Source organism: Drosophila montana, unplaced genomic scaffold (assembly GCF_035044405.1).
Source record: "Drosophila montana isolate Dmon_TW-CO22-7 unplaced genomic scaffold, ASM3504440v1 contig_786_1, whole genome shotgun sequence".
Lineage (NCBI taxonomy): Eukaryota > Metazoa > Arthropoda > Insecta > Diptera > Drosophilidae > Drosophila > Drosophila montana.
In genome coordinates, this window is record NW_026999081.1 from 996,283 (window position 1) to 1,020,045 (window position 23,763).

At 43.8% G+C, this 23,763-nt stretch overlaps 2 protein-coding genes across 2 annotated transcripts; one reads left to right on the forward strand and one right to left on the reverse strand.

Moving 5' to 3' along the window:
- Dhc16F (Dynein heavy chain at 16F) lies at positions 1–16,280 on the forward strand. The gene is made up of 27 exons (XM_064698955.1): positions 1–955; positions 1,017–1,161; positions 1,738–2,088; positions 2,174–2,269; positions 2,351–2,481; positions 3,087–3,661; positions 4,154–4,564; positions 4,629–5,019; positions 5,084–5,360; positions 5,428–6,042; positions 6,121–6,573; positions 6,923–7,746; positions 7,806–8,400; positions 8,458–8,607; positions 9,059–9,370; positions 9,437–10,364; positions 10,441–10,620; positions 10,687–10,953; positions 11,023–11,208; positions 11,278–11,627; positions 11,693–11,834; positions 11,914–12,917; positions 12,974–13,154; positions 13,252–14,006; positions 14,080–15,148; positions 15,211–15,681; positions 15,746–16,280. The coding sequence occupies exons 1-27, from the start codon at positions 139–141 to the stop codon at positions 16,100–16,102; spliced, it is 12,033 nt and encodes a 4,010-aa protein (XP_064555025.1). The 5' UTR covers positions 1–138; the 3' UTR covers positions 16,103–16,280.
- LOC135440012 (solute carrier family 53 member 1) lies at positions 16,173–23,759 on the reverse strand. The gene is made up of 7 exons (XM_064698956.1): positions 23,498–23,759; positions 21,487–21,648; positions 20,238–20,636; positions 18,199–19,174; positions 17,962–18,131; positions 17,759–17,892; positions 16,173–17,696 (listed from the first exon to the last, which is right to left on the reverse strand). Exons 2-7 carry the CDS (start codon positions 21,553–21,555, stop codon positions 17,417–17,419), a joined length of 2,028 nt encoding a protein of 675 aa, XP_064555026.1. The 5' UTR covers positions 21,556–21,648; positions 23,498–23,759; the 3' UTR covers positions 16,173–17,416.
- Between the last annotated feature and the right edge of the window lie 4 nt (positions 23,760–23,763).

Here is a 23,763-nt window from a genome sequence, read left to right on the forward strand (position 1 = left end):
CAACAGTTGCCAGGCGAAGCCTATCAAAGCATTTTCCTTAACATATAATTGAATTCCTACACTGAAAATCGGAAGTTATATGCGGCCTGTGGTGGTGCGTATTGAGCAGCCGTAAAGCGCATATCAAGCAGGAGCAGCATGGAGGCCAGCCCCAATACCGTCCAGAAAGCTGGAAACGAATCCGATAAGGGCGAAAATGCCGAATACGAAGAGAGGGATAGCCAGAACCGTGAGAGTGACAGCTTGAGTCCAAACCAATCGCCCGGTGCGATAAAGGGCGACAAATCGCGCAAGAGCCGGCGTGGTGTGCGAGCGGTATTCAAGGATCGACCCACCAAAGTTGGCGAAGATGACAATCTAAAGATCAAGACGGGCGCCTCTCTCATACCCGATCTGAATCTGATAATAAATCGTATGCGCAACATGAAGGACGACAGCTACGTCTATCTGGATTACATGCTGCCCAAGCATAGCGAATACTTTACCCCGTATAGCCTGCGCGAGGTTGAGTTTGCGAATTTGAATATATACAAGCCCTACTATACGGTCACACGACATGGCGTCACCTATTGGCGTGTATCTGAGAATTTTTTCACACCGTTGAATCAGTGGCAACAGGAGTTCCAACAATTTTTGAGCATCATCCAAATCCGCACATTCTCCATCTTTCGTTTGTGGAAAGGCTTCAAAGTGTGGGAGAAGACGATCAAATGGCGCAAACTGAGCTTCGCCCGCAACCATTTACAGAACAATCTCTTTATCGTTATACCACAGCTGGCCAAGGCAATTCTGCGTATGCGCTCCGATATTGTTGTATTGGAGCGCCTCAGCTTTGTCAATATTGAGAATATCGAGGAATGGCATCCCTTCTATTTCTTGGAGCTTCATATGCGCATCTACGAGCAGCTAAACTATCTGTTCCATGAATTTCGCAGTTTTGTGGGCAAAGCTCTATGTGGGTACTGTCCAAATATACCTGATTGCATTCTCTAATTGATACCATCAAAACACCACAGATCGTTCCTGCACAGAGGCCATTATGGCGCGTGGCTTCTATCCGGACGATGAGATCAATTACTATCCCTCAATCAAGAAAATGCGAGAAGCACACAGCTTTATGGATCGTGCGCGCAAGCGGGCCTTTTGCAAGACCCTAACCAAGTAAGTTATCTTCTCTTTAAGGAGGTCATCTCCGTGTCAATAAACCATAGTCATATGGTCTCTCGCATACCCTGCATACACGAAGTGTGTTTCGACTTTCGATAACCCAATGCTCAGAACAGATCTCTGTGACCTTGGCAGTTAAGGACGAAACCAATTAGCTGGGGATAATATATTGACAAAGGTTCCCATTCGATCTGCGAGACATGATCTCGTGCTCGTGCAGTATACACAGATACAATATATTTCAGTTTTGGTAAACCCGAAAAAACACAAATTTTTTTATCATATCTTAGCTCTTAAGTTTTCATAATGGTCTGAGTCTGAATTTTTGACAAATTTTGTAAAGAAGAAAGCTTAGAAGTTTGTAAGGGCAATGGGCATAGGGTAACTTATAGTCGAGCACTGCCGCCTAGAACATGCAAACTTAACTGGAGCTCCTAAATACTAAAAGCAAAACGAGAATAAGTCAAGAATCGTCGGCAGTCCTGACTTGTGTAGAGGGTATCTTCTAGTCGAGCACACTCGACCATTCTGACAGATTCAGCTCTAAATTTTCTTCACATACACCGACAGCTTTCTCACCTTCTGCGATATGATGCTGTATCAGGCGCTCTATCGAGTGACCATTCAGAGCTATGAGGAACTGAATCATGCATTCGATGAACACCACCAGGTGGCGCCAACGGAGGCAGAAATAATGCGGCACGATCGTTTGGACACTAAAATCGAGAAGCCGCGACCGCCGAATGCGCCGCAGAATCCATTTTTTCTCGCTCAGCTCCGTCTGCTGCCCGATCGCATCGAGGTGGAACCCTTGGAGGAAATCTTAAAGCTCATCTTTCAGCGCATAACAGGCTTGATCTTGGAGACTGTGCTGGATATACAACCCTTTACCACAGATGCCGAATTTACACAGTACACAAAGTAGGTTTAACCAAAAAAAAACAAAAAACAAAAAACAACAAAATCGAACCAAATCAATCTTATGCGAATTTACTATATCATCTAGGCCATCGATCATGGGACGTCAGGAGGAGTGTCTGTATCAGAGTGCGCCGGAATTGGCATTTCTATTGAAACAAGATGTTACGTTCAATTTCAATCGGTGAGACTGGGACCTATTTATATGTATATAATACCAAATTACACTTTAATCCTACCTAACTCTTAAATTCTTTGCCCGCAGTAAAAATATATTCGTTTTGATACACACGGCATACGAGATGGCGCGTCTTTATACCGCACGCTTTCAAAACATACGGGAGAACTATGAGATTGATGCTACCACAGATCCCGAGGAAATCAGTAGCGAGCGGGGTAAGAATATTTAGCATGGGTATTAACGTATTCCGCACTCAGCGAACAAAAAAGTAGGAGGTTCTAGTCGGAAGCTCCCGACTAGGGGATACCCTAAACCCTCTTCTTCCGACAGGCGATAGGTATAAAATGAAAGACACTTGATATATATATATACTATTCTAGAAGCTACATGTCTTGCTCATATTATTCGCCGAAATTGTTCAAAAAACAGGATTTCGATATCGACTTTTATCGATTACTTGGAAACGGGGCAAGTTATTGAATATCGGAAACAAACTCGATCTGCGCGGGCACCAGGAGAACCTACAGCCTCTAGTTCTTATAGGTTCTGAGATCCTTGCATACATACGGACAGACGGACAGACGGACGGACGGACAGACGGACAAACGGACGGACGGACAGATAGACGGACATGGATAGATCGACTCGGCTGTTGATGCTGATCAAGAATATATATACTTTATGAGGTCGGAGACGCTTCCTTCTGCCTGTTACATACATTTGCACAAATACAATATACCCTGTTTACCCATTTTGAATGGGTTCAGGGTATAAAAAGAAAGATCTCAATCTCTCGGAACACTCACTCATCTCTTTGCAGACCTTACTGCGCTGCGCAACTATTGTGATCGCTACTGCAACAATCTGAGAGCTTTGGATGGTATTCTGGATCAGGTATTTCTGGGCCTCTTAAAATTGGGCCAGAGCGGCTTTAAGGATGCGGTTACGCCCGTCTGCCAGCGTCTGCAAAGTGTTTTGGCTATATACTTGCCCCAGCTGGCCGAGGAGGAGACCACGAAACTATATGAGGAAGCTCAAGATTTCTATGGACGCATCGGCTATGAGCCACAAACAACACTTCAGCTGGTCGCTCACATTCGCTTTCTGGATAACTGTCACCAAGAGCTTGATGAGCTTTTCCTAGTTATAGATTATATACACGATTTGTTAATGATCATCAAGGACTTTAATATACCGATTGATGATGAACGCAAAGAGGACTACATGGACACGGAGGACTATCTGAATCGCACCAGGGAAACACTGGGCGAGATAATCGAGAAACGGCAGGACTTTATCAACCAGCTGGATGAAGTTATGCAGGATGATATCAATGCCCTCAAAGAGGACATACACGAAGTGGCCATCGAGGCCCTCGAAGAATGGCTACTAATGGTAAGTAGAAATCGGAGACATTCTCTATCTTAATACGATTCGCATTTATATCATTTACAACATCAAAATGGATGAATGAATAGTAAAAGTACACAAAATATAGGATATCTGCCAGTCGAATACTTCCGACTTAAGCATCATTTATACATATTTTTTTTTTGAATGGGAATACATACTTGGCAACATCAGTCGTTCCACGGTTTGCTATTCCTTTTTGCTTATACCTCAGTCCTGGGTGGAAGGCATCTTCCAGTCAAGCATAAAGTCTCTTGACTAGTGCATTATTTCGTACTATAAGGAAATTGAAATGCATTTATTTATGTGTTTAATACAGGGTAGAGGGGTTAAGAGTATCTTCCAGTCTAGCAAGGGTAGAGGATATCTTCCTGGTTAGAAGGAAATCTTACAGTCAAGCATGCACTGAATGAATTTGCATTCAACAGGGTATCTATCAGTCGACTATTTTAATTTGTTTTTTCTACCCAATCACAGAGCAAATCGGACCGCAATAAAGTAAATGAGAAACTGGACGATCTGCTGAACCGCATGAATGCGTGTCGGGAGCGGGCGGATGAGCTAATTGGCTATCAAAAGGAATTCCAGATTGATCTGACCATGTACGAGGAGATGGACTCTGGCTTCTATGATATACGACAGCGACAAAATCTGTACAAGACATTGATAGACTGGGAAGAGGCACTTACCAGCTGGCTGGGAGCCGACTTCAATAGTTTGCCCGTGGCCGATATGATTGAGCTCAACGCGAAGACCATCAAGAACTGCATGCAATTCCAGAAGTACTTGCCCAAAAACGATATTGTGCCGGTACTGCAAAAGTCCGCCGAGGAATTCAAAGAGAAACTTCCGGTTATTGGCTATCTGCGTAATCCCAATCTGCGTGCGGTAAGAAACCAAATGACAACTAAAATGGGAAAAGAAATTTCTACTAATATTGCATTCTACATAGCGCCATTGGACTGAAATTGAGGAGCTGCTGGCCAGAAAGTTCTTTCAGGAGACCAACATCAAAATTTCCACCTACGAAGAGTCGCACGCCTTCGATGATGAAGCCAATGCGGAGACTCTTATGCAAATCTCCTCTCAGGCAACGGGCGAAACGCAGCTGGAGAACATGCTCAAAGGCATCGAGACCATGTGGAAGGAAACGGAACTGTCCATTGTACCGCATCATGATCAAAAGGATGTCTTCATTCTTGCCGGCACCGAAGAGCTGCAGGCGGTCTTAGATGATGCCAATGTGAATATCAATACCATAGCCGCATCGAAATTCGTTGGACCCATCAAATCGCGCGTGGATGAGTGGATAGCGGCGCTGGATCAATTTGGCAAAACCTTCGGTGGGTAATTATTATCTATACAAACAAATATATATATATATATATGTATATATACTTACCTTAGAGGCTTGGATGGATTGCCAGGGCGCTTGGATCTACTTGGAGGCTATCTTTGCCTCTGCTGATATACAGCGCCAGCTGCCCAATGAAGCTAAAATGTTCAATCAGGTGGACAAGAACTTCAAGGAGATTGTGCGTCAGGCGAAGAAGGTATCATTGGCACTGCCCACCATGTCCAGCGTAGAGATATACGACATGCTCATGGAGGACAATCGCCTACTCGATGCCATATCACGCGGACTGGAAGCCTATTTGGAGGTGAAACGTGTCGTTTTTCCCAGGTGTGTTTGAGATTCTGAGCCAAGGATCCACGTTGCTATGAGTATAAATAACTCGTTAATTCGTTAGATTCTACTTTCTGTCGAACGATGAGCTGCTTGAGATTCTCGCCCAGACGCGCATACCGCAGGCGGTGCAGCCGCATTTACGCAAATGCTTTGATGCCATTTACCGCCTGGAGTTCGGCCAGAAGGAGAGCGGTGATGGCAAAATGATTGCCACCAATGATATTGTTGCCTTTCTCTCGCCCGAGGGCGAGAAGCTGCAGTTTGGCAAAGGTTTGAAGGCGCGCGGCGCCGTCGAGGAGTGGCTGAGCAAAGTGGAAGATGCGATGTTCGTGTCCGTCAAGCGTTATATGCGCTTTGGGTATCAGTGCTATGCAGCCAAGGAGCGCGAAGAATGGTTTCAGGATCATCCCAATCAGGTGGTGCTCACCGTCTCCCAGGTGCAATGGGCCGCCGACATTCATCACATCTTCGAGGCCAAAGAGAAGTCACCGCTTAGCATCATGGACAAGATGAACAAGTTTGAGCTGAAATGTCTACTGGATCTGGGCGCTCTGGCAGCCCTTACACGCAAGAACATAACATCGCTATTGAGAAAGATCCTTTGTGCACTAATTACTATCGATGTGCATGCCAAGGACTCGGTACGCATGCTCATCGAGAAGGGCGTCTGCAATCCGTGAGTATCCGTGAGAGAAATCGCGATTCGCTAATTGCTAAATTCGTTCAATGATGATTCTCGCTTTCGCTTCGCCAGCGCCGACTTCAATTGGCTTAAGATGCTGCGCTTTTATTGGGCCATCGAAACAGAGACGGTTTTCTCGCGCATGGCCGCCGCTAATATACCCTATTATTATGAGTATCTGGGCGCTGGCGGTGTCCTGGTGCTGACACCACTCACGGATCGTTGCTATCTCTGCCTGATGGGCGCCTTTCAAATGGACTTGGGTGGTGCACCCGCCGGTCCAGCTGGTACGGGCAAAACAGAGACCACCAAGGACTTGGCCAAGGCATTGGCCAAACAGTGCGTGGTGTTCAACTGCTCCGATGGCCTCGACTATAAGATGATGGGTCGCTTCTTCTCTGGCCTGGCACAATGCGGCGCCTGGTGCTGCTTTGACGAGTTCAATCGTATTGATATCGAGGTGTTGTCCGTAATTGCCCAGCAGCTGATTACCATACGCACAGCCAAGGCTATGAGGGTCAAACGGTAAGCAATTCAAGCAGTTTATATAAAATCGCATGGATATTCACAGAAATATCTATGGGGAAGGGTAAACCTTTCAAAATCCCACGAAATGGATATCCCAAGGAAATCCTATGGAATTCCAATCCAAAGAACAGCTTATGAAAGTTTCTAGAAATTCCTCTGGATGTCGAGGAATTTTTAAAGAAAATTCTAAGAAAATCTTGAGAGAAATTACATTCTTTAACCATCCTAATAATCCTATGCTTACTCTAGGGAAATCCTAGGTAGATTCTAAACAAACCGCAGGAAGATCTAACATAAATCCTATGTCAATATTGATTATTATTTTGCTCTCTTTAACATTAATTAGCTTCATGTTTGAGGGTCGCGAGATTAAGATCAATCACTCATGCTGCGTCTTTATCACCATGAATCCGGGATATGCTGGCCGCACGGAGTTGCCCGACAATCTGAAGGCACTATTCCGTCCCATATCTATGATGGTGCCCGACTATGCGCTCATCTCTGAGGTGATTCTCTATTCGGAGGGCTTTGAGGATCCCAAGATTTTGGCACGCAAAATGGTGCAGATGTACCAGCTGTGCAGTCAACAGCTCAGCCAACAGAATCATTATGATTTCGGCATGCGAGCCGTCAAATCTGTCCTGGTCATGGCTGGCGCCCTCAAGCGAGCTGCGCCCAATCAGCGAGAGGATATTACCCTGATTGCCGCGTTGCGCGACTCAAATATACCCAAGTTCTTGGCCGACGATGCGATACTCTTCCGTGGCATACTTAGCGATCTGTTCCCAGGCGTCGAGCTGCCAGACTCACAGCATCCGCACTTGGAGGCTAGCCTTCGACTCGGCCTGAGGCAAAAGAACCTACAGCCAGTGCCCACTACAATACGCAAGTGCCTTCAGCTATACGAGACGATGTGTGTGCGCTGGGGTGTTATGACAGTGGGTCCCACGGGCGGTGGCAAATCAGTGGTTCTGCATGCGCTGGAGTTTGCGTTGGCACATCTATTCGAGAACGAGGTAGCGGATCCCAATTTTCGACCTGTTGTCATACAAACAATGAATCCCAAGGCGGTTAGCATGAACGAACTCTACGGCTTTGTGGATCCCAAGACGCTAGAGTGGCAGGATGGTCTACTTGGGTTGGCGGTGCGCACCGCCACCCTTGTGGAGGGTGGGTTTGTGGCCAGTTGGTGATTTTGATTTTAGTTAATTTCGATTTTGATTTCACAGAGGAAATCCATCAGTGGATCATGTGCGATGGCCCAGTGGATGCCGTATGGATTGAGAACTTAAACACTGTGCTAGATGATAATAAGATGCTGTGTCTGGCAAACTCCGAGCGTATTAAGCTAACAGCCTGGATACATATGCTCTTCGAGGTGCAGGATCTGCTACAGGCCTCGCCAGCGACGGTCTCTCGCTGCGGCATGGTGTATGTCGATCCTGGAGATCTTGGCTGGATACCGCTAGTCGATACCTGGCGCGAAGTTGACATGAGCAAAAAGCTAAACCCATCCCTGGCCGAATACCTCTATCAACTGTTCATCGGCTACTTCGAGAAGGCACTAAAAATCGAACGCAAACGGGCCTCCTACACCATACACCAAGTGCTCGGCTCGAAGGTACGCCTGTGCTGCTCGCTGATCTCGTCGCAGCTGGAGGGCGTCAAGTGGAGTTCGCTGGCCGAAGAACCGGCCAAGAATCTGATCACAAAGATCTTTACTTGGTGCGTGCTCTGGGCAATTGCGTCCAATTTAAAGGATGCCGAGAAATTCTCCTTCGAGGACTTTTGGGGCAGGGCCATGGCCGTGCATCCGAATATGGAGTAAGTATCAGGTAAATAAATATCTATACGAAATCTCTCATATTCGCCTGACGGCAGCCTGCCACCACGCTCCCTCTGGAACTATCGGGTGGATCTAGAGACCAACGATTGGGGTGGCTGGAACGAAATAATGCCCAACTTTAAATTCAACTCCGATATATCCTACTACGATATGCAGGTGCCAACGGTGGATACAACCAAATATGGGTGAGCAAATGAACATTTTTCTTACTGGACATGGGTCAACAGGCGCTTTTTCTTGTTTACGGCCTGGTTGGCTTTCAAATTGTAACCCTAAGGTTGTGTGAAACTCGACGTATGAGAATTATTTTTCTTAATATATAAGTAGGGGCAAAAATATTTCTGGTTCAATCTCTTGCGATTATAGTTAAGATTTAAGCTTCTAAACGAAAATCGTTGACACAATGTTTGGTTCAGCCAGCTCTTATAATTCTCAAGTTATGTTCGAAAACGCAAGTCTCAAAATCGATGCATATCGATTTTGGGATTATTTATTTTTGAATTTCATGTCTCTAGCTCTTATAGTTTTCGAATTCGAATCTACAGACATGTCAAGAGCGCGACATATGACTGCCGACCAATAAATCTCGAGATCAATTTCATTAAGCCAACTTATTGCACAAACAATATTTCTTAGCTATGTAGCTGATCTGCTGTTCAAGCGAGATTTCCCAGTGATGGTAACCGGCGAGACAGGTGTGGGCAAAACTGTGCTGGCGATCAGCTGCATGAAGCGTCTGGCCGAGGGTAAGGTCATACCCGTGGTGCTAAATTTCTCGGCTCAAACGAGCAGCATGCGCACACAGGAGATGATCGAGGGGCCGCTGGAGAAGCGAAAAAGGACACAATTGGGCGCACCGGTTGGCAAGACGGTTATCATATTCATTGACGATGTCAACATGCCCAAATTGGATACCTACGGCAGCCAGCCGGCCATCGAGCTGCTCAGGTTTGAATGGATCACCAGGTGTTGCGGTCTGGTAGTTTTTTTTTTGTGATTCTAATTATTTTGCAGACAGTATCTGGACTTTAAGGGCTTTTACGATCGCGAGAAACTGTTTTGGAAGGACATTCTGGATGTGGTATTGGGCTGTGCATGTGCACCGCCCGGCGGTGGACGCAATTTGTTGACGCCACGCTTTGTTCGGCACTTTGCCCTATTTTCGCTACCCAAGCCCAATGAGGAGACCCTCACACAGATCTTCAATGGTATACTGTTGGGCTTCCTGCAGACCTTCTCCTCTGCTATCCGTGCGCTCTCCGAGTCCATTGTGCACGCCTGTGTGGATGTCTATATGCGTGTGATCAAAGTCATGCTGCCAACACCGGATCGTTCCCATTATATATTCAATTTGCGTGATCTTTCCAAGTGCATACAGGGCATACTTCAGGCGAACAACATGTACTACAATATGGAGAATCAAATACTGCGATTGTTTTACCATGAGACAACGCGCGTCTTTCATGATCGTCTGATCAACACGGAGGACAAGGTGATCTTTCAGGGCCTGATGAATGATGTGTGCAAATATCATTTTGAACGCGAAGTCGTCGGCCTCGAGGAGCCGGCCATACTCTTTGGCGACTTTATGATCTTTGGCAAGCCGAAACACGAACGCATCTACGAAGAGATCAAGGATCATGCCAAGCTGGAGAGCGTGCTCAATGATTATATTGCCGACTACAATTCCATGTCATCGGGCAAGTATATGAAATTGATACTCTTCCAGGATGCCATGGAGCATACGGTCCGACTGGCACGCCTCTTGCGCAGCGATCGTGGCAATGGTTTGCTTGTGGGCGTGGCCGGTATGGGTAAACAGTCCCTGACCCGTCTGGCCTCGCACGTCAACGAATACAACTGTTGGCAAATCGAAATGAGGCGCAACTATGATCTCAACGCCTTTCACGAGGATCTGCGCGTTCTCTACCGCATTGGGGGGGTAAGCACCAGGCCGACGCGAATTTCTACAGCATTATAAGTAGTTAAGTTCAAATTTCTCGAATACTTCATTTTAGATTGACAACCAGCCCGTTACGTTTCTGCTAATTGATAGCCAAATCGTTGAGGAGGAATTCCTGGAAGATATCAATAATATTCTAAACTCCGGCGAGGTGCCCAACTTGTTTGAGGGCGATGAGTACGAGAAGATAATACTGGATGCCCGGGATGCGTGCAATGAATCCAAAAAGGATGGGGTGACTAGAGCCGGACTTTTTTTTTTATCAAGTAGCTTCTTTCTATAAACATTCACCCCTTCACAGAGCTGCCCACGCGATGAGATCTACAAGTTCTTTATCAATCGAGTGAGAAACAATCTTCATGTGGTCATGTCCATGAGTCCGGTGGGTGATGCCTTTCGGCGACGTTGCCGCATGTTTCCCTCACTGGTCAATTGCACCACCATTGACTGGTTTACCAGTTGGCCCACTGAAGCGCTATATTCGGTGGCCTTAGGACTGCTCACAAAGATAGCTCCGAATATGACTGAGAGAGTGGCTCTGGCCAGCACAACTGTATTCATGCACAAGGTGCGTTCCAAACATTGCGTTTATCTTTTTCCAAAAATTGCTAAATTATACAACAACTCCGTACCGCAGACGGTGGAGGATGCCTCTGTGCGTTTCTACAAGGAGATGAAGCGGCATTATTATACCACGCCCAGCAGTTATCTAGAGCTGCTAAAACTCTATCAGAGTCTGCTCAAGCTTAAGACGCAGGAGATTATAGCCAAACGGAAGCGCATTGCCAGCGGTCTGAACAAGCTGCTGGAGACCAACGAAGTGGTAAGTAGACCAGCTATTGGAGATGCCAATTAAAAGAGCACAGCCTAAGCCCCTTGTGTGCCCTTTAAGATTGCAGTCATGCAAAAGGAGTTGGAAGTAATGGTGCCCCAACTAGATGAAAAGTCTGCCATGATGAAGTCGTTGGTGGATAATCTAACCAAGGAAACCAAACAGGCTGACGCTGTCAAACAGGGGGTCATGGAGGATGAGGCCAATGCCAAAGAGAAGGCAGCCATTGCCCAGGCGATATCCGAAGATGCTAGCAAGGATTTGGAGACAGCCATGCCGGCTCTCCGCGATTCCGAGGAAGCGCTCAAGGGTCTAACTAAAGCCGACATCAATGAACTGAAATCCTTTACCACACCACCGGCCCTGGTGCAGTTCTGCATGGAAGCTGTTTGCATTTTGTTGGGTGCCAAGTGAGTATTGAATCACACACACACAGTTAAACAGCTGTAGAACTGATTGCGATGATATTCCATAGACCCACCTGGGCCTCAGCCAAAGCAATTATGGCGGACATCAACTTCATTAAGCGACTCTTCGAATACGACAAGGAACACATGAAGGACGACGTCGTAAAAAAGGTCAAAAAGTACATAGACCACAAGGACTTTGTGCCAGCTGTAAGTCGAGTCAAGTGTGGGGCTTAAGTGTCTTTTTCTTTTCTCAACCGAAAAAAAATGTGTGTAACTCAATTCACAGAAATTCGAAAAGGTGTCGAAAGTAGCCAAGTCCGTGAGCATGTGGGTCATCGCCATGGACAGTTTCAACAAGGTCTACAAAGTGGTTGAGCCAAAGATAAAGCGAAAAGAGGCTGCCGAGGCGGAACTTAAGGATGTCATGAAGGTGCTTCGCCAGAAGCAGAAAGAGCTGGCCGCTGTTGAGGCCAAAATACAATTGCTGCGCGACAGCCTCGAGGAGAAGCAGCTCGAATTCCAGGTCATACAGGACAATGTGGACCTAACGTATGGTCGGATCAATCGTGCTGGACGTCTTACCTCGGCCCTAGCCGATGAGCAGGTGCGCTGGCGTGAAACTGTTAAATCACTTACCGCTGATCTTGGCTGCGTACCTGGTGATGTGCTGGTTGCCGCCGCCTGCGTTGCCTATCTGGGCGCCTTCTCGAATCAATATCGTCGCGACATGAGCCAGTTGTGGGTGGACAAGTGCCGGGAGTTCAGCATACCCTCGAGCAAGGAGTTCAATCTGCTCAAGGTCTTGGGCGATGCGTACGAGATGCGTCAGTGGAATGTCGACGGCTTGCCCAAGGATAACATATCCATTGAGAATGGCATTTATGCAACGCGTGCGTTGCGCTGGGCACTAATGATTGATCCGCAGGAGCAGGCCAATCGCTGGATACGCAACATGGAGAAATCCAACAATCTGCAGGTGATCAAAATGACAGACGCCTCCATGATGCGGGTGCTGGAGAACAGCGTACGTCAGGGCAATCCGGTGCTGCTCGAGGAACTGGACGAGACCATAGATCCAGCGCTGCGACCCATACTTCAGCGTGAGACGTACAAGTTTGAGGGACGCGTCTATCTCAAGCTGGGCGATCAGATCATTGACTACGATGATAATTTTAAGCTATATATGACCACCAAGCTGCCCAATCCGCATTATCTGCCCGAAGTGTGCATCAATGTGACACTGGTCAACTTTCTGGTCACCGAAAGCGGCCTCGAGGATCAGTTGCTGGCGTAAGTAAGCCAAGGATTGGTGGGAAGGTAACTCAGTTTTAATCCCTCACTTACAGAGACATTGTCGCCATTGAGCTGCCCGCCATGGAGGCGCAACGCAACGATCTTGTGGTCAAGATCAATGCAGACAAACAGCAACTGCTATCGCTGGAGGATAAGGTGCTCAAGCTGCTCTTCAACTCCGAGGGCAATATTTTGGATGATGAGGAACTTGTGGAAACGCTCAATGATGCCAAGGTGAGATCCTCACCAAATACATGGGCAGCAACCCAATCTGATACACTCTCTCTCTCTCTCTCTCTCTCTGACTTTCTATCTGTTTCTGCTTGACCAGGAAACTTCATTGATTATTGCGGCACGTCTCATTGATACGGAAGAAACGGAGAAAGTTATTACAGCCTCGCGTGAACGTTATCGCATCCTCGCATCTCGCGGTGCCATTCTCTACTTTGTGGTCGCCGGGCTGGCCGAGATCGATCCCATGTACCAGTACAGTCTGAAGTATTTTACGCAGGTCTTTTGTAATGTACTACGCATTGATCATCCCGTCATGGCCATCGAAAAGCGCATCTCCACGCTAATGGTTGATGAACTGAGGGCCATCTATGATAATATATCGCGCGGTCTTTTTGAGAATCACAAGCTTATCTTTAGCTTTCTGCTGGCGCTGTCTGTGGAGCGACAAGAGGGTCGGGTTAGTGAGGAAGAGTTCAATTTCCTAACTCGTGGTGCTGTTGGCGGGGCGCGTTTCAAGGCACAGCCACCGGGTTTGAGAATGAGTCAAGTTGAATGGGAGTCGGCATTATATTTGGAACAGCACTTTAAGGATACCTTTTCGGGCTTCACTAGCGAGCTGGACAAGCCGTTCTTTTTACAGCTGCAGGACAACAAAGAAGTGTTCGACTTCGCTAACACCAAAGAAGATCCCACCGATAAATGGAACAAGCGTCTCCACGTCTTCCACAAGCTCATGTTTGTGGCCACCTTCCGAAAGCCGCGTTTCCTGCTCAATGTGGTTAGCTACCTTCATTCAACTGTGGGTAAATACTTTACAGAAGTCTCCGCCTCGGGCACACAGCTGAACACAGTGTAAGTAGGCGGCTTTTGTGCTTGTTTTCCATTTTAGCTGGGATCTTCAATGTTTTTGTTTTCCACTCTTCAGCTACCTGGACACGTCGTCTGTAACACCATTGATCTTTGTACTGTCGACCGGCTCGGATCCCATGTCGGGTTTCCTTAAGTTTACCAATGAAATGAAATTTACGGACAAGTATTATTCGATATCCTTGGGTCAGGGCCAGGGTCCACTCGCCGAAAGTTTGATTGATAAGAGTTTACGCATGGGCCACTGGGTCTTTCTGCAGAACTGTCACCTGGCCACCTCCTGGATGCGTGTGCTGGAGACCGTAGTACGCAATCTGACGCTGGGCATAACCAAGGCGCATGTTGACTTCCGTTTGTATCTCTCCTCCATGCCCACACAGTCCTTTCCCATTAGTGTGCTACAGAATTCCGTTAAGATTACCAATGAGCCGCCCAAAGGCATTAAGGCGAATGTTATTGGTGCTTTGAGTGACCTGAAGACGGACTTTTTTGAACAGCACATTCAGAACGGCAAATGGCGGGCGATTGTCTTCGGCCTGTGCATGTTCCATGCGGTGCTTCTGGAGCGTCGCAAATTTGGCCCACTTGGCTGGAATATCACATACGAGTTCAGTGAGAGCGATCGCGAGTGCGGACTGAAAACTCTTGACTTCTTTATCAATCGTGAGGTCAAGGCCGATATACCATGGGAGGCCATACTCTATATCAATGGCGAGATCACCTGGGGTGGTCGCGTTACCGACTACTGGGATCTGCGCTGCCTACGCACTATATTAACCATATTCTCGTCGGAGCGCATTGTACAGCCGGATTATAAATATTGTCGAGGCGATTCCTACTATAGAGATCCGCAGGGCAAAACGCTTAAGGAGTATGCAACGTTTGTGCTTGGCTTTCCGGTGCTGGAGGATCCTGAAATCTTTGGCATGAACCAGAACGCCAACATTGTGTTCCAGACGAAGGAAACGGAATTCTTTATTAGCACACTGCTACTTGGTCAGCCGCGTTCCGCTGCCGATGAGGGTCAGGCCATGGAGAATGATCTCTGCCAGCAGATTATAGCACGCATACAATCGTCCCTGACCAATAAGATACAGCGTGAGCCCATCCACGATACCCTTTCCGTGGTAGGTAGCAGTAGCTTAATCCCAATCCATAATCCGAATACATACACAACTTTATTCGATAGCCCGATAGCAAGGGTCAGATGCCGTCGTTGACAACCGTCTTGGTGCAGGAGATCGATCGCTTTAACATTGCGCTGGGCATTGTCCATGACAGCTTGAGCAATCTGTCGAAAGCGATTAAGGGTCTGGTTGTCATGTCTGAGGATCTGGAGCTGGTATTCCGTGCACTGTTGGCCAACCAGGTGCCGGCCATGTGGGCCAAACGCAGCTTTCTGTCCGTCAAACCGCTGCCCAATTATATTGTGGACTTTCAGCGTCGCATCGACTTCATCCAGCACTGGGCGGAGAATGGTGCGCCACGTTCCTATTGGATAAGCGGCTTCTTCTTTCCGCAATCCTTCCTTACCGGCATATTGCAGACATTTGCGCGTCGTCGCGTCCTGCCCATTGATTCGCTCAAGATTGACTTCCAGATCATCGAATTGGAGCTAGTGCAGCAGGATTTCTTTGAGCTGCACAATTCACATATCAATGTGCGTCCACAGCTAGCCATGTTCGATCAGCTGATGTTTGAATAATTCACTCTATTTCCCACAGGACGGCCGTCTCTATGGCAATCTGGAGGAGTGCACGGATGCGCTGATCAATGTGCATGGCATCTTTGTGGAGGCCGCTCGCTGGGATCTGAGCAAGGGTGGATTGACTGATGCCCGCTTTGGCGAGCTATATACGCGCATGCCTGTCGTACGCTTCATGCCCTGCCTGGAGGTTGGCACCATGGTCCGCTATGAGGCGCCGCTCTACAAGACCCAGCAGCGTTCCGGCGTCCTATCCACAACTGGTCACTCGACTAACTTTGTCCTGTCCATATTGTTGCGCAGCAAAAACGATCCCGAGTTCTGGATAATGCGAGGCACGGCACTTGTCTGTGCCGTTTTGGAGAATGTCTCCTAAGCTTTGATGGGGGGATACTATACATATATTTATGTATATATTTCTATACATACATATGTATATATACATATTTATGTATATGCAGCGTAACTAGGCGTCTTTATTTCGTACAATTCGTTTCAATTATGTTTTGGGTTCTCTTTGAGGCATAACCCAAGTAATACAATTTCTATATGTATGTGTATATGTTTTTCATTCGTATTTTCTAGAGTTGTGTACTATATATCTAGCTCAAGGAGCGCGGGTATACATATTATTATTAACAGTTCTTGGTTCAGTTCTGTTCAATGTAGTTAATCATATGGTTATATACAACATATAGTATATATATATATATATATATATATTAAACAGAATACAACACAAGAAACGGCAAAAAAGAAATTATGAAATTTTTGTTGCTTAAGTTAAGACAAGGCCGCTTACGAAAAAAAAAAACATTATACTTGGTACATAACGTTACACGTCTAAAGTCTGTCTTTTAAATATATTATATAAAAAGTTATGCAACATGTTCCCTAAACCATTTATACAATTTAAATACCTGCACCTTAACGCAGGCCATATAACACAATTTATCATAAACGAATTTTGGGCGACTTTTCGGAACATGCGAAAATATGTTACTCGAATTGTTTGAACGAAAATAAAAAATATATATAATAATAAAGCACAACTCTACAAACTACTAAGTACATTTAGTGGTACACACAAAAATTGACGCTAGAACATATTCAATATTGTTTCAAAAATAATTGTCTAAATCTTAATTAAGGTTTTCTTTTCTTTTTTTATCTATTTTTTTTTGTTTGTCTTCATAAAGGAATGTGTTTTTGCTATTGCATATTTGCCAATGGTTTTTTTTATCGCTTTTGTCGTCTAGGGTTATATTTTTTAGTAGGACTTTCTAAGTAATACTGCCGCTCTATGGGAATGGATGGGAATTTGTTGTTTTGGAGTTTGCTAAAGGTTCGTTTAGGGTCGGGTTTGCTTACAAGGTGCATTGGTCCATTGTAAGATGCGTTCATGGAATGATAATTTAGTGTTTAGTTCAACTTAGGATCTAAATATTTATGTTATCTGGGTGGCGTATACGAACTTGTTTCTTTAAGTACTTAGTAACTAGCTGTAAACATTAACTAAAAACAACAAAATATGATTAATAATTATACAAATATTAGTATAGTTGCCACAAAAAAAAAAAAAAATAATAATAATAATAAGAAAATAATCGTTCTCTAGGAAGTTGCGTGGATGGGGTATGAGGGGACCACAAAAAAATTATTAAAGGCGGGGCATGGGACACATACTATCTTAAAGCTTTTTAGTGCCATCAATATCAATGCTCAGATCCGGTAGGGAGCCGCGTGCATGCAACAGGCTACGCTTCTCCGGATCCTTGATCTTCTTTGGCTTGGGTCTGTTCGTTTTTGTATACCGATTGATGACACCATCTGTCTCATCCATCATACGCAATATAAGCGTCTGATCAGATGAGTCTAGCGGCGCTATTGAGATATCTCGCACGGCACGGAATTTACCGCAATTGTTCAGATGCTCGTTCTCCAAGCGGAAAAAGTTCCAAACGAAGCGACTGTCAAAGAACGTTAATTGAATTACAAATAAAGCATCGAAATAGTCGGAATTAAGCTTTACCGAAAGACTTCCAGAATGCCCGTTATGGAGGTCATTATATCGCCGCTCACAATTTTCATTTCAGTCAAATAAAAGGACAGCGCCCAGATAAAACGCAGCGCCAGATCCTCCAATATGGCAAAGTAATAGAAGCCCTGATTGGAAAACATTTAAACGAGATATTATAAAATGGGTTTTCAATTATTTAGCCGCCGGTTACGCACTGTAGACGAATAGACGACCTCCTCGCGTAGGAAGGTATTCTCGCCCGCATTTTTATCGAACAAGCCCCAATCCATTTTAATATCCCAGGTGTACGAATAACAGGATGAGACTATAGAAGCCACAATCCACAGCCAGGTGTAGGGATTATCAAAGGTGTTCGCATAGTTGGCTGGCATGCAATAGAAAGAGAAAGCTTCATGTCTGAGCAAAATGAGATACCACATATTACTACTTACGACTGTTGAAGCTCTTCAGCGTGGCGAAGATGACCACCATAAAGGTTGTTGAATATTTGCCTGCATTGACCAGATGGGGAAAGGCTTCTCGGGTGTCGCGATAACGTCGCAGGCATTGCGCAAAACGAAACCAGGCAGGCAGGCAATTTACAATGGGCCGCACTATAAAATCCTTTTCCATGCATATGGACGCATCCACCGCCTCGGACCAGTTGCCATTAGTAAAGTAAAAGCATATGAGATACTCAAAATCCAAAATAGCAGTGGCCAGGGAATTCAGCTGATCGCCCAGCCAGAAATCGGCAAAGCCCACATGAAAGAACGGCGCCGCCAGGCAGCGTCCCGTGATGCGCAACAGCCAAAAGCGTGCATCATGATGCAGCACATGAAACGGATTCGCCAGAAATATCACCATAATCAGCGTCAACGTTAATGGATTGATAAAGGCCGGTATGCTCAGGCTGGCGCTGTACAGAAAGCTCAGCATGCTCAGCGTCCAGACGACACCAAATATGGCCGCCAGCTCCATGAGATGCTGCTCCGATAGATGATTTCGCGGATCCAGCTCGAAGATGAGCACATGATTAACACCAGACGAACGCCAGCCGTAAATGTTGACGCCAATCAAAAAGATGAACTCAATGATCAGCAATGGGCCGCGATACAGGCGAAATGTGACCTTTAGATTCTCTCCGGTTATGTCGTGAAATATCGCCGACAGCACCACCACAATGCCCAGCACAATGAAGCTGCCGGAGAAGAGGCCCACCTTGAATGTCGTCCACGGGCTCTGCTGTTCGCCCAGCGGCGGCACACGCAATCGTTTCATCGCCCGCTGTCGATCGCCGCCCTCTAGCTCGCCCGTGACCGTCGTCTCCGTTTCATTGATAATGTTGTCGATGTCTTTGTTGATAAAGAAATGCGAAGCCTCCACATATTCCTGACGCCACTTGGCGCCACTGTCCACGCGCAGCAGCTGGAATTACAAATGAAAAGCAGTTGAAAAAACATTTCTAAAAATTCATTAGTTTAAGCTAAAAGCCGACTAATTTGCTGAATAAACTATTGTAGTTTAAATTAAATTAAAATTAACAAAAATTTAACAAGATATTATTAAGCTTAACGAATTATTACAAATCAAAAACATTAATTAAATACATTGAATCTGTTTAATTATAAAAATCTATCTTATTATTATTCAATATGCACATGTTTATTAAATGCCAATTTAATTTGATATTAAAAATAAACAATTAAATAAACTATTAAATATTAATTATTTTAATTCAAATAATAAACAATTTGAATGTCTATTTTATATACTTAATTTTTAAAAAAAATTTTATGATTAATGACGTAAGTAAATTTTTTTATAAAATAATAAAATAAACATGTTATAACTAAATTTATAAAAAACAATTACTTTACAATCTAATTGCTAATTATTTTAAGTACACAGTTTTTAATATTTTTTTTTTGATTTACGAAATAATTGAATTTATTTGTGAAATAAAATAAAAAATTATACAATTATTTTCGTAAATTAAAAATAAAATTAAAATTTTTAAATTTTAAGCTAAACTCAAATTTAATGATTGCAAACTTCATCTAAAATTATAAATTAATTTTCAAACATTTATTATTGAACATCGATATCAAATTAAATTGCCAAATATTTTAATTAAATGTTTTGATATTTTAATTAAATCTTCAAATATTTTAATTCATTGTTAAAATATTTTAAATAAATGTTTGAATATTTAAATTAAATGTTCGAATATTTTGATTATGTTTAAATATTTAAATTAATTGTTTAAATACTTAAATTAATTGTTTAAATATTTTATTTTAATGTTTAAATATTTTAATTAAATTTTAAAATATTTTTTTTGATTATATAAACCCAATTGATATTAGCAGATATTCAAAAATTCAACCGATTATCTAAATTCATTTAATTTAATTTAATTGGCAAGTTAAAGACATAAAATCATAAGAAAGTCTTAAAATAACATTTGAATACGGTTGGCAACTCTCACCTTATCGTGTTTTTTGAGTATTTTACGAAAACCCGTATGATTCAGATTCTGATAGTTCTGCAGCAGAATAAGACTCAAATAGAACTCGCTGAAGGCCAGTTTCAGCTCGCGGGCCTTGCGATCCGGCAGTGCCGCGTGTCGCTTCTGGCCCTTGGACTTCTTGGCGGTACGCTCGGACTCCTCAATGCTAGACTTTAGCTCCGCATTGAGTGTGGCAAATTTACGCGTTGCCTCCGCCAACTTTTCCGAGTAGAAAGTATTTATCTTTTTCAGCTCCTTGTCGCAATAATGAAAGAAATTCTCATCGAAGTTCGCGAAATGCCGTTTGAGCACCTCATCCTCCACGCTGTCCACTGAGGGTGCCTCCTCGACGGCCAAATACAGCATGGCCTTCATTTCCTGTCAAATCAAGAGCATAATCAGCATTATGATATATACATATGACATATAGGTTCAGGTTGGAGAACTAGTTCGAATAGGAATTGCCACCCCGATACACTGAGCCCAAAAAGTATTTAGACACGTTCCTAGTCTTCAATCTTCATATCATATAGCTATTATGGAGCTGTTTACACAGCTATCATAAACATGAAAGTTTACAAACTTGATTCTATTTATTTATGTGATAAATGAGACGACAATTGATTTATGGTATATGAAAAACTGTTCTGTTTATACAGTTTCCTTGATCAATCTCAGCTAAAAAGTATATTTTTTGGATGCTGACTTTCTATCTCTTTCGCGAATGCACTTTTCTACAACAGTGACTTTTCTGTTTCTTCTTCTTGATTAACTCTGGTGTTTATATGTAGATATTTTTGAAATTTTCAGGGCTTAAATAGGGCGTCGCGAAGTGTGTATATACCAAAGGCCAAGACTATACCCCCAACAAAAAGGTTCAATTCAATGTATCTGTGTCTACTCTATGAGAATTGCATGGTTATCTTGGTTATCTAGGGTTTTATAAGCTGAAAAACGTAATATATGATTTTATCAGAATATTTGATCTTAAAGAGAAACTACCTTTCAAATTTTAAATATCTAGCTTCCGTATAGCCATTATTACAGCAAGATTAACAATATCTACATATATACTGAAGATTTCTGTAAGCTCAATTGAAGTTTGTTCAAATTAAGTTTAGCAATGTTTCCCTCAACAATAAGAGCTGAGCAGGAAGAATCTTCGCTCGGTACATATAACCATATCTATAACTATTCTTGTATGACTTTGTTAGGTAACAAGTCTCACCTCATAGTTGATGTACTGCTTGCGCCATTCGGGCGTTATGTGCGCCGACAGATGCTCCGCGAACTTCATGACGGCGGCCTTCTTGTTGTTGTCCTCGCAGCTGCTGCTGCTGCTGCTGGTGTCGTGTCCCTGGCTTGGTTCTTACCCAACTGCGAGCCAGCGCTGCAAACAAACAAACAAAATGAATTCAATTTGTACGCTGTGCGACTGAGTCGTGGATAATTAAACGCCCGACTGCAGACGCCAAGAGGCCGAGCCGAAATCAATGCATATTCAGGCACCGAGAGTATATAGCTTTCATGTAGATAATATCTAATCAGCCAAATTTGTAAAAACTTTGTAAAGCAGTTGGCAACTGTGTGTGTGCTTTCGGCTGATAAGAAAAACATTATACGTTCCTTTAAAATACGCTTGCGATGCGTATTATAAAATATGTAAAGCATAGAAGCTCTCTATATATAATTAAGTCCCAGTCAGAATAGCCAAGTACTATATATATCTGTGCGTACATAGATAAACATGCAGAAATCTATCTATCTATATGTACATATATCTACCCAACTATTTGCCTGTCTATGCGAACTGTCTCAGTTTTGAAACTATTTTTATGAAACTTGGCATAGATGCGACTTTTTGTTGCACGCGATACATATGTTGGAGTCGGCCGAATCGGATCGCTATATTATATAGCTGTCATAGGAATGATCGTTTGATATTTGCAAAAAAAAACACTTGTTTTTCAAAATATCTTGAACAAGTATTTACATGCTGCTTACATATGAGCAAAAGCTTATCAACATCGGACTCCTATATCATATAGCTCTATAGGAGAAATCGGTCGAAAATTGAGTTGCTGTATGGAAAACTTTGCTATTTTTTAAGATATCTTGACCCAACTGAGCAATTATAAAATCGTATAATTAATTACTATATCAATCGTCTCCTACGGCAGACATTTCCACAAGAGTATTTCGAAGCTGTGCACATATGTATGTATATGTATGCAAGGGTATTTAGGCTTCGGTGTTTGTAAGCTTCTATGTACAAAGTTTATAAGCACATAGCTGTATGTTTATTTTTATTAGCGCTGCCCGCATAATAAGCTAAGTAAATTGGAAAATTTTTGTCGCTGCGCTGTGTAAGCAAAGACGCTCGCATTTTGAATCAATTAATTGCACAAATATTTGCTAAAAAGCGGCAACAAGATGAACAACAACAACAACAACAACAACAGCTACGCTTGGTGGACTTAAAGCGTATATCTGGCCGGGTTGAACTTCCGTTTTACATAGGACCAAAAGGTAACTAACACTAACACACACACACACACACACACGTGCGGGCGTTAATTGATAGTGTGTCAATACGTCAATTGCGTGCGTTCATTCAATTAACGTCAACATTTAATTCCAAATATAGATTTCAACTTGTCTGGCCTGATCGATTGGGCCATTCAAGCCGTATCGCATATGCATCAACATTTACAGCTACAACAACAACAACAGCAACAACAACAACTGCAAGAACAACATGTGTGTTAAACACTTGTTGCCTGTTATTTGGCTTATCTCTGCGCGGCTGCTCTGTACACTGATTTTGTCTACTTGCTTAACTACGCGCCGATAAGGCAGACACATTCGACAATCACACACACACACACACAGCATGCACGCAAATATTTGATCAATAAAGTTGTCAAGCCAAAAGAAATGCAAAGCTCGCCTTCCTGGTCTGACTCACACAGCTTTAATTCGGGCACAATGAAAGCAGCGGCCAGCGTTGCCTGGATAACTGTTGTTTTTGCTTCTGCTGCTGCTGCTGCCTCTGCCGCTGCTGCTGCTGCAGCTGTAAATCAACTGCGTTTGAGTTTTGTGATTGAACCAGACAAAACTGTCGGCCCAATTAATTGACGGCATCACGAGATTAGGTTGAACGAAATTGCTTTTCAATTACATAAATATTACACATCAATCTACATATACTATGCACCAAAGTGTCTCTGTTGACATACAAACGCTGGCTGGCTGGCTGCTGCTGCTGCTGCTGTCGCTGCTGCTTGTCCTGTTTGCTGGTTAATATTATTGTTATTGCTGCAGCTAGTTTTGTATTGTTGTCGTTTTTGGTTGGCGGCACAAGTTAATTGCTATGGGCATATGTTAACTGGTATGCATTTAGGCCGAGACCTAATCATTACTAATTGATAACATTAACTAATTGGTTAAGTACACTTTATCACAGAATAGCGCGCACGGAACAACAAAGAACAAAAAGCAAACG

What these genes read in the sequence shown, in the direction of transcription:
- Dhc16F (XM_064698955.1), top strand. Translation starts at nt 139, where the DNA reads ATGGAGGCCAGCCCCAATACCGTCCAGAAAGCTGGAAACGAATCCGAT. An exon ending in TTTTGCAAGACCCTAACCAA is followed by an intron (nt 1,162 to 1,737) that starts GTAAGTTATCTT and finishes ATACACCGACAG; the next exon opens with CTTTCTCACCTTCTGCGATA. An exon ending in TGCTGGAGACCAACGAAGTG is followed by an intron (nt 11,209 to 11,277) that starts GTAAGTAGACCA and finishes GTGCCCTTTAAG; the next exon opens with ATTGCAGTCATGCAAAAGGA.
- LOC135440012 (XM_064698956.1), bottom strand. Translation starts at nt 21,555, where the DNA reads ATGAAGTTCGCGGAGCATCTGTCGGCGCACATAACGCCCGAATGGCGC. An exon ending in TACTCAAAAAACACGATAAG is followed by an intron (nt 19,175 to 20,237) that starts GTGAGAGTTGCC and finishes TTGTAATTCCAG; the next exon opens with CTGCTGCGCGTGGACAGTGG. An exon ending in AGGTCGTCTATTCGTCTACA is followed by an intron (nt 17,893 to 17,961) that starts GTGCGTAACCGG and finishes TTTTCCAATCAG; the next exon opens with GGCTTCTATTACTTTGCCAT.